Source organism: Emys orbicularis, chromosome 20, assembly GCF_028017835.1.
Source record: "Emys orbicularis isolate rEmyOrb1 chromosome 20, rEmyOrb1.hap1, whole genome shotgun sequence".
NCBI lineage: Eukaryota > Metazoa > Chordata > Testudines > Emydidae > Emys > Emys orbicularis.
This window is the reverse complement of record NC_088702.1, coordinates 21,097,766-21,108,336: the sequence shown is the minus strand read 5'-3', so window position 1 is coordinate 21,108,336 and position 10,571 is coordinate 21,097,766. Positions and strand designations below refer to the sequence as shown.

The 10,571-nt window shown below is 51.9% G+C and overlaps 1 protein-coding gene across 1 annotated transcript; it reads right to left on the bottom strand.

Annotated features, from left to right (window-relative positions):
- Positions 1 to 4,467: 4,467 nt before the first annotated feature.
- On the bottom strand, positions 4,468 to 9,265 carry LOC135892564 (probable G-protein coupled receptor 33). The gene is made up of 4 exons (XM_065420365.1): positions 9,166 to 9,265; positions 7,844 to 7,849; positions 7,009 to 7,079; positions 4,468 to 5,514 (listed from the first exon to the last, which is right to left on the bottom strand). Exons 1-4 carry the CDS (start codon positions 9,263 to 9,265, stop codon positions 4,468 to 4,470), a joined length of 1,224 nt encoding a protein of 407 aa, XP_065276437.1.
- Positions 9,266 to 10,571: the final 1,306 nt, after the last annotated feature.

The following is a 10,571-nucleotide window of genomic DNA, read 5'->3' as shown; positions in this document are numbered from 1 at the left end:
AAAGGAGGACAGTGGAAGTGGGAGGAGCGGAGAAGGGGGAAATAGTCTACAGGGTCAAACACAGAATCACGCAGAGAAAACAATGTGGCTCTGATCTGGATGTTTGGCTGACTCAGGGGGGTGGGAAAAGGGACATGGGGCCTTTCCCCTCTAAGGGGCGCTGGATCCAGCGGAACTGCAGCAAACACCGGTATACAATAGGAGGAGAACAGGGGCCTGAGAACCAGGTAGAGGAACCACTGGCTGGTCACTGTGCTCCTCATCTTCAGCTCCAGCACCTGAAGGTTCAGCCCCCCACAGCAGGATAATGGCAAAGAAGAAAACTCGCAGCTGTGAACTGATTTCCCCTCTCACCCACATGGGAGTGGCCAGAGATGGCTCCTGCGCTGGTCGATAGCAGTGTCAGGGCAGGGGAGACCCTTGGCGTAGGAGAGAGGGACCAAAAGAGGTTGGAGAAAGGGGGGCAGACAGAGATACAGGGACCCTCATGCCTCAGCAGTGGAAGAACAGTATCTCCTTCACCACCCGGGCAAAGACAATCCACCTTATAAACAGAATAGAACCCAGGAGATCAGGCTACCGGCCCCTCCCCCCATTCTAACCACTAGACCAAACTCCCCTCCCATAGCCAGGAAAAGAACACAGGTCTCCTCACTTTCAGATCCCCTGGGCTTGCCAAATAGACCCCCCTCCCAGTTTACCCCTGTTGTTGCATACCGTGCAGTTGGGGGGGGTCTGTTTTTCCAGTAGTGTCGGGTTCCCGTCGGGGGTCTCTAGGTCCCAGCTCCGTGGCCAGGGTCGGTGTAACAGACACGCCGAGGAGAACTCAGAGTTACTGAGGGTTTTAAGCTAGAAAAGGAAGTGACCCCATTTCCACAAATTCCTTTACCAAGGGACTTACCAAGAACATGTAGCTAAAACAGGAATCCTCACTTCTCTTTTCTCAAAGCCCAGCCACCCCACCGCTCAAACCACCAGACTCTACCTCACTTCCAGATCTGGGGATACAACCCAGGAGTCTTGGCCCCCAGGACTCTTTGCTCTACCCTACTAGAGGCCATGCCCCCCCCCAAACTCAGCTAGAACCCAGGTGTCCTGACTCCCAGCCCCCTGCTCTAATTACTAGACCGCACTTCCCTCCCAGAGCTAGGGAAAGAACCCAGGAGTCCTGACCCCCAGACCCTGCTGCTAGGCTCTAGACCACTAGATCGGCCAGCATCCTGTGTCCAGTTCCAGTGCCCACAGTCCCAGGCGGATGGTGATCAATCAGGGAGGGGTCAGAGAAGAGCCAAGAGAAGGATCAAAAGATTGGAAAACCTGTCTTACACAGCTTACAGGAGCACATAGGGTACGGACGCTGCCTTGACAGCTAGCCCGGGTGTAAGCGGCCATGTGGACTGAGAGGCCCAGCATAGGTTAGTAAAGCCACCCCAGATATTTTGGGTACATACCCAATGCAGCACTCTGCACCTGCATGCGGTGTCCTCCACGCCTCCCTTTAGCAGCATAGTGTCCCGATGCTGGAGTGTTTCACTGCTGTCTGGAGGACCGATGCATGTCAGGCCCTATCACCAGCGCCCCACTGTGGCAGAGCCTTGTGGTGACTCCTCAGCAACTGAGCCCTCTGGACAAGTCACACACAGTCTGTACGTGAAATACAAACCAAACTTTGTCCAGGGTACAGTCCAACAGGGGCCTGTCTCAGTGCCCTCTGGAATGTCGATCTGCAGCTATGTCCTTGGACCTGCTCCTCAATCCATCACAGCACCCTGGTTCAAACTGGCTCCCAGCCCCTTCTGGGCTCTCTCAAGTGGTCTCTGCTCTGGTATGAAGTAGTGCCCCAGGGCTCCCTCCCAGGAGGTGATGTCTTTGCCCTCTCTGGGCCTTTCTGGCCCCAGCTCTCCTGCTGGGCCACTAAAAGAGTTCAGTTCCCCCTTCTGGGATGCATCAAAAGTCCAGGCCTCTTTCTGAGTGGCTAGTGGGTGGAGGGATCCAGGCCCACTCACTACTCTGGATCCCAGGCTAGGGACCCCATAGATATCAGCCATCTGCCTTGTGCTTTTAAATAAACTGTGTCACTGCTACAATTCCCTGGGCCACTTCTCCAGCATGTTCTTTACCCACACCTCAGGGGCTTGTCCTGGTTAAGTCTCAGCAGCCATCCCAGAGCTCCTTCTCGCTCCCCCGGGTCTCTGCAAGCACTGCTCTGTCCAAGATCCTGTAGCTCAGCCAGGCAAACCACACTGCCCTTTTATGGGTCAGGATGTGGCAGGGCCACGAGGCCTCCAGCAGGGGGCCTCATACACCCCTCCACAGGCCGAATAAATTGGCACCCAGAAGGGGAGTGTTTTAATTCCCTTTGGACTGAGATGTGGAGTTCTATACACTGCCCCCAGTGTGGACAGTCTTAGACTGAGAGACTTCCGAGCTCCATTTCTGTAGCTTAACAAAGAGAAAGTTAAGCAGGGACCTGATACCCATCTGTCAGTACTTCCATGTGGAGCAAATATTTGACCGTGGGCTCATCAATGTAGCAGAGGAAGGTCTAACATGACCCAGTAGCTGGAGGCTGACGTTAGACAAATTCACGCAGGAAATAAGGTGCTTGTCTTTAATAGCGAGGGGAATTCACCATTGGGACTATTGACTGAGGTTTGCAGTGGATTCGCCATCACTGGCTATTTATAATCAAGGATGGGCATTTTTCTGAAAGATCTGCTGTAGGCATTAGTTTCGGGAAGTGCTCTGGCCTGTGTTATATGGAAGTCAGACTATATGGTTACAACGGTCAATTCTGACCTTAGAATCTCTGAATATAAGAAGCCACAGAAAATTGATATAATTAGCTTTAACCTGTGGAGTTCCCTGCCACTGGATATGAGTGGGGTTAACCTGTGGGACTCCTGCCACCAAAGACAAGCGGCATCAACCTAGGGGACTCTGTGCCACTGAACAGGAGTCTATCAGATGAGCCATTCCTAATTTATGATGCTTTAACCCACCAAACCCCACTCACCTCCCTGAGCTGGAGATAGAACTCAGGAGTCCTGAAATAAGCTCAACTGAGATATGTTAATTTACATCCACGCACAATCTGACCCATTTTCTCCATGCCCCAAAGTAACTAGTGATTTTTGGTTATTCCATTTGGGGAGGGGTGGTTACCCCATCATGAAGTCAGTTTTAACACCAGGTGTTTCAGGTGAACAAGGTTCTAGAAGAGACTGGTTTTTAAAGTTTGAGAGTGGTGAAACCCAGGAGGTTCTAGAATGCTAGGATTCTAGAACCTGTGAAATACCACTGGGTATAAAAAACATACCCCAAGTGCAAGATTCTGGAACTACCCAGGAATCTAGAGCCCAAGGGACCCTACCAGGCTTTAAGAAACTTGGAATCCATGAGGGTCTATCAACAGTGATAGATTTAGAATGCATGGACTTTTATTCAGTTGAAAAGCATTTTGACATCTAAAACTACACACAGTTCCAGAGTCAGCCTAGTATAAAACTCATGGGATCATATGGAGTTTTACACTATTTATACCCATGACAGCTATAGAGTTCTAGAACCAAACAGGAATCTAGAACCCTCTGGACCCTAGGGGGTTATAATTAAGGCTATGTTTTAGTCATGGGTATTTTTAGTAAAAGTCATGGACAGGTCACAGACAGTAAACGAAAATTCATGGCCTATGACCTGTCCATGACTTTTACTATATACCCTTAACTAAAGCTTGGTCAGGGGGCCACGGGTGCTCTTGGGGGGGGCGTTCTGGAGGTGCTGCAGGAGGTGGCCCGCATCCCACTGGTGCTGGGGTGGGCTGCAGCACGTGGCCTGGGACCCCTGCTGGTGCTGGGGGAGAGGCAGGTCTGGCAGGGGCTCCCTACCTGGCTCTGCATGTCTCTGCAGCTCCTAGGTGGAGGAGGGGTTAGTGGGCTCTGCACGCTGCTCCCACCACAATCCATGGCTGCACAGCTCCCATTGGCCAGGAACCACAGCCAGTGGGAGCTCCAGGGGTGGAGCCTGCAGGTGCAGGCAGCACGCAGAGTCCCCTGGCCTCTCCACCGACTAGGAGCTGCAGGGCCATGCCAGTGGGAGCCAGGAAGGCCCCATCCCGAAGGAAGTACCCCCCCCACCTCCTACTCCTTCCCCTAGTCCTGAGTCCTCTCCGACACACCCAAACTGCTGCTGCTGGCCCTGGGGATGCCCAGCTCAGGCACCCCTGAGCCAGCACTGGCCGCTGCAGAAGTCAGAGGTCACAAAAAGTCACAGAATCTGTGACCTCTGTGACAGACTTGGAGTCTTAATTATAATATGCCAAGAGACATAGAACACATGAGAATCTAGAGCCAGCTGTGAATCTAGACCCAAAGAAATTCTATGCAGTAAGGACATATTGATATACCTAGAACCCAATCAGTTTAAAAGTAACAGGTATCTAGATTTTGCAGGAGTTCAAGTTTTTCTCTACTTCCATGCAGTTAGTTTCTCGCCTGTTCTCCCTCTAGAATCTGGTCCAGACACATCACTATCGAGATCCTCATGAAAAGCCGCTTTGACCTGAGCGAAGAGGGACGTCCTGAGCACCTGATGGAACGTCTGCCCCACAAAGAGGTAGAGGACTGGAGTGAAGCAGACGTTGAAGCAGAACGTGATAATGCTAATGAGCAGGAAGGCATCAGTCAATGACTGTGGCACATCTCTGATGAGCGTCAAGCTCTGGTAGAGGTGGTAGGGCAGCCAGCCAAAGAAGAATGACACCACCGCGGCCACCATGACTTTGAAGGGCTTGCTGCTCCGTGCCAGCCCCTTCTCTTTCATCTCCAGCCCCATCCGGCCGTAGCATACTGCAATGATGCAGAAGGGCAGCAGGAAGCCCAGCAGGAACCGGACCACGAACAGCACAACGTACGTGTGTACCCTCCAGGCCTGCACCTCAGCTCTGTCCTGGTCTCTGGAGAGGATGTAATAAATGGTGCAAATGACCCTGTCTCCCTCCACCTCCCAGGTCTCCTGGAAAAACAGGTAGGGAGCACTAAGGGTGAAGGAGGCCAGCCACACACCCATGACCAGCTTCCTGACCCAGGACATGGTGCGGTGTTGCCGGGACCAGACGGGGCGGCAGGTGAGGGTGTAGCGGTCCAGGCTGATGAGGGCAAGGAGGAAGACAGAGGAGAACATGCCCAGGTGGGTGCAGGCACTGAGGACCTTGCACATGGCAGTGCCAAAGACCCAGTGGAAACCAAGGAGAACATGGACAGTGAAGAAAGGGAGCATCAGGGTAAAGAGGAGAGAACAGGAGACCAAATGGAGAAACCAGAGGGTGGTCACCGTCCTCCTCATCTTCAGCCCCAGCACCCACAGGTACAGCCCGTTCCCCACCACACCCACTAGGAAGGTGGCAAAGAGCAACACAGCAATGGCCAGGTTAGTGCTCTTCATGGATGCTGGGGGCTGGCTGGAGTTTGTCCAGGTTATGGGTGAGAGGGTCACGTTGCCTCGGTCCATGGTGCCCTGGGGAGAGACAGAAGAGGGGTTGAAGGTATAATGGAGGAGGGGAAAAGGAGGAAGGGGAAATAGCAGAGGGGACCTCTCTGGGCTCTCTCTGGTCCTCCAGAATGTCCAGGCTGGGTATTCTCAGCAAAGGGCCATGACCAGAGGAACTCACTGCTACAAGATAGAGCTATGGTCAGCAGGGGAGGGAAAGCGGGATAGCAGACGTGTGGCAAGTGGGGAAGGGGGACAGTTGTCTAATAGAGCAAATTACAGCTATGCAGAGAACATCACTTCGGCTGTGACCTGGAGGGACGGTTGGGTCAATGGGGCAGGGAATGGGACACGGGGCCTTTCCCCACTAGGAGGCACTGACTCTGATCTGGCTTCAGGGCCTAGGACTGCCTGGCTAAGGGAGGTGGGATCAGTGCTGTTGGCTCCTAGCATGCTGGAGCTGATGCCTGTGGAACTCACTGCTACAAGGTAGAAAAAGCCACTCCACCCCCACCCACCTTGTGCTCATCTGCCTGTCACAGGAACTGCTGCTACACTCTGACTCGAGAGCGTGCAGGGTCCTTCTCATCTCATTGTAACACAGGAAGCCTCAATGCACTGAGCTGATTCTCTACCCCACAGCCTTGCTGCAGCTCTGCACCAGGGACCTCTGGGCTATTGCCTCTGTCACAGAATGCGCCCCCCCCCCCGACTTCTGTACTCTGCAGAATGGCCTAAAGGTTAGAGAAGGGGGTGTGGGAGCCAGGACCCCTGGGTTTTCCCCAGTTTTGGGAGTGGGAAGGGATTGATCAGGGGTGGGAGGTCAGAACTCCTGGGCTCTGGGAGGGACATGGGGTCCTGTGGCTTAGAGATTCGTAAATGGAGAACACCTCCTCTGATTAACATGAGACAAGGGAGAAAAATTCACCCAGGTCACAGTTCTAGCCTACTAACTGTCTATTAAGTTAACCCCATTAATACCCAGTGGCAGGTAATCCCACAGGCTAATTCCACTAATACCCAGTAACATGGAGTCCCACTGGTTTGCCTTGGTAATAGCAAATGTCTGTGGCTTCTAGATAGGTTTAGCAAAGAAATTCCCCTTCAGACCCAAGGAGAGGCCTCTGCCCATTGTTTTGACTCACCTGGGCAGCGCAGAGAGACTCAAATGGTGTGTGTTTTCGCAGCAAAGTGTCCGTGAGTCTGTGCTGTCCTGTGTGTTGAGGTCACTCCCCTTAACTCTGTGTCTTCTACACGCTCCGCCTCCGCCTGATCTCTGAGATGGAGAAGCTGCAAACCATAAATGGCAATGATCATTCCGCCACTGTCTTAGCAAAGAAACCACCTAAGAAACAGCCATTGCTTTAAAACTAGCCCCCACTCCCCTGCCAGAGCCAGAACCCAGGAGCTCTGGCTCCCAGCCCCCCAGTTTCTCTAATCCACTAGACCCCACTCCCCTCCCACATCTGGGGCTCAAACCCAGATGTCCCGAGTCAACCCTCCCCTGCTCTGACCACTAACCCTGAGGTCTTGGGAGGGGGCAAGAGCCCTCCAGTCCCAACCCTGCATTGAGGGTCTGGGCGTTGGGGCTTTCGCCACCCGATCCAGTGCTTCTGCCAGGTCTCTGGGATTCCGCTGGGGTGGGACATCCAATTTTCTAGGGGTCCCCAATTGGCCTCAGTCCCTGAGCACGGGCCCCCTTGGTCCATTGGATAATGCGCTACTGCCCAGACAGGCTCCTTAGACTGGTTGGGTACGCGGGGACAGGGATGAACTGAAATGTGGAGTCCAGCAGTACCCCCTGGGCTAATATCAATGCCACCCGCTGCCCACTGGAGGGAGTTGTGTGTCCAAAGGGACTAGAGCTTCAGTGGGGCTCCCAAAGATGCACATGCCCCAGAGATGTGTCCACAGTGCCTGGCATGAGCGTGGCTGGGCTGTTGCTCTGGAGTTGGACTTGAGTGTGCAGAGAGGAAAGGGCTGTTGGATTCAGGGGACGCTTGCAACCAGGTGCTGCAGACCCCGAGCTCAGAACTGCCCAAGAACTATTAGAAATACCAGGCAGCCCTGCGTTAAAAGTTGTCGGTGATGGAGAAACCGGGTTGATCTTTTTTAGTCTTTATCATCTTTTGGATCTGCCGGCCCCCAGCCTTGCCCAAGGTTTTGTAACTTGGATGGAGCTTGCAAGTGAGATCTTCACAGTTACTGTGACCTGTGACCAGAGGTGCAGAGGGCAGCCCATACTGAAAATGCCAAGGTCAGGGCAGTCTGCAAACAGAAGAGCAGTTTATCCCAAAACTGGTGGTTAATACAGTAGTTAGAATCACCAACCAGTCAGAAGCTGTGCTCCTGATCCCCCACACTGGTTTTCAAGAAGCCAAGAAAAAAGAAAGAAATCATACAGCCCCCTTTATTGCATTCCAATCTAGGCTCCCAATCAGCAAATAGGTCCAGTAAAGTGAGAAGTTACTTAAAACTCTATTCACTGTAGAAAATGTTCTTCTGATCCCGAAAGGGCCAGCCACATTACCAGATCTATACTGGTTGGCGTGTGTGTAAACTAGAGCCAACAACAACAAAGCATGTCCTGACCATGCAGATGCGTTCTGGACGGGATGGCAGCTTTTCTTATAATAGCTATTTGGCAACAGTTGTTGCTGTGGTGTCAGAATGAAATGAAAAGTAAGGAAAGAGGAGAAGAAACAAGGACTGGCCAGCTAACGTCTCCAGCAATGTCAGCATTTGAAAAAAATATATAGTGTTGCCAACTCTCATGGTTTTGTCATGGGTCACAATCAGTATGGTTTTCTTAAAACCCAAGCTCATGGCGTCAATGCATCTGTGAGAATTTCAGCCTTCCCTCTTTAAAGAAATAGGAAGTTTCTAACTCTCGTGGTGGTGGAGAAAGTTTCCAAATGTGACCCCAGTGCCCCATAAAGGCTCAAAAAGCAGAAGGTAAATAAATAAACCCCAAATCGAGTAGGTTTACATGATTTTGTGATTTTTGGGGAGCCCAACTCAGGATTTTTGAACATTTAGGGATTGCAATATGGAGAGAATCATAGAATATCAGGGTTGGAAGAGACCTCAGGAAGTCATCTATTCCAACCCTCTGTTCAAAGCAGGACCAACACCAACTAAATTATCCCAGCCAGGGCTTTGTCAAGCTGCGCCTTAAAAACCTCTAAGGATGCAGATACCACCACCTCCCTAGGTAACCCATTCCAGTGCTTCTCAACCCTCCTAGTGAAATAGTGTTTCCTAATATCCAACCTAGCCCTACCCCACTGCAACTTGAGACCATTGCTCTTTGTTCTGTCATCTGCCACCACTGAGCACAGCCGAGCTCCATCTTCTTTGGAACCCCTCTTCAGGTAGTTGAAAGCTGATATCAAATCCCCCCTCACTCTTCCCCAGACTAAATAACCCCAGTTCCCTCAACCTCTCCTTGAGAGTCATGTAGCCCAGCCCCCTAATCATTTTCGTTGCCCTCCACTCGACTCTCTCCAATTTGTCCACATCCTTTCTGTAGAGGGGGCAACCAAAACTGGATACAATACTCCAGGTGTGGCCTCACCAGTGCCAAATAGAGGGGAGTAATCACTTCTCTTGATCTGCAGGCAATGCTCCTACTAATACAGCCCAATATGCCATTAGCCTTCTTGGCAACAAGGCCACACTGCTGACTCATATCCAGCTTCTCGTTCACTGTAATCCCCAGGTCCTTTTCTTCCGAACTGCTGCTTAGCCAGTTGGTCCCCAGCCTGTAGCACTGCATGGGATTCTTCCGTCCTTAAGTGCAGGACTCTGCACTTGTCCTTGTTGAACCTCAGCGAGCCGGAGAAAGCGGAAGCCGTGATTTGAGCGTGGCAGTGTGCAGACAGAGATGAACGGCTGCAAACAGCTTGGTTTCCCCAGGTGGCAAGCTGGAAGAGGAAATGGAACAGGTTTCAATTTGATAATGCAGAGAAAAATATACAAGTCTTAAGGAATGAGTGGGGGGCACGCTGTGCAGGGTGGAGAAGAGTTCATGGTCGAAAGGCAAGAATTTTGCACTGGAACTCAGCCAGACGGGGAAAGTATAAATCAGTCCGACATCTGTCTACAACTGGCAGCATGATCTTGTGAATGTGGAGACGTGTGGGATTCCCACATTAAGGGCTGTGTGTGGCATGGTGTCAGGCTTGGCGTGAGCTAGGACAGTGACAGAGACAAATTGAAGTCCTCGAATGAGCTGGGGGCTGTACAGCAGGCAGCTGAAACCACAGCAAGACAATCGAAAAGGCCGGGTGAGCCAGAAAACCACATGCATAGGTTGCAGTGTAAATCCGCCTTTCATAAGCACCCAGATCTGCGGTCACGGTCCTGCTGCTAAAAAAGGCTGCCATCAAGAGCCGTGAAAACAAGAGAAGCCAGAGGCAAGGAAGGGTTGTTATAAAAGCCGTCGTAGCCAAATGGAACCATCCTGCATGTGGGCACGAATGCCCAAGGTGTGGCAAACGCAATCATTTTGCCAGTGTGCAACTCCGGAAAAGAAAAGTCCAAGGGCAAATAGATGTTTTTTCCTCAATGAAGCAGATGACTGATCGCAAGATCTGTTCCTTGGTGTGGCTAATCCATGGGACCCCCTGCCACTGGACACAAGTGGCATTAACCCAGGGGATCCCCCACTACTGGACATGAGTTGCATTTACCCATGGGGCTTTGTAACATGGTGCCTGCTACTCGAGTGCCCCCTTGTAGCCAGTGTTCACTCTGCAGCACCCTTCCTCACTGCTGGAACTCACTGCTACAAGACAGGATGGCAGGTGGAGAGGGGAAAGGAAAATAGTGCAAGTGGGAAGAGCGGAGAAGGGGAAAATAGTCTAAAGGGTTAAACACAGAACCATGCAGAGAAAATGATGTGGCTCTGATCTGGCTGCTTGACTGACTCAGGGAGGTGGGGAAAGGACACGGGGCCTTTCCCCTCTAGGGGGTGCTGGGTCCAGCGGAACAGCAGCAAACACCGGTATACAATAGAAGGAGAACAGGGAGCTAAGAACCAAGTGGAGGAACCAATGGCTGGTCACTGTGCTCCTCATCTT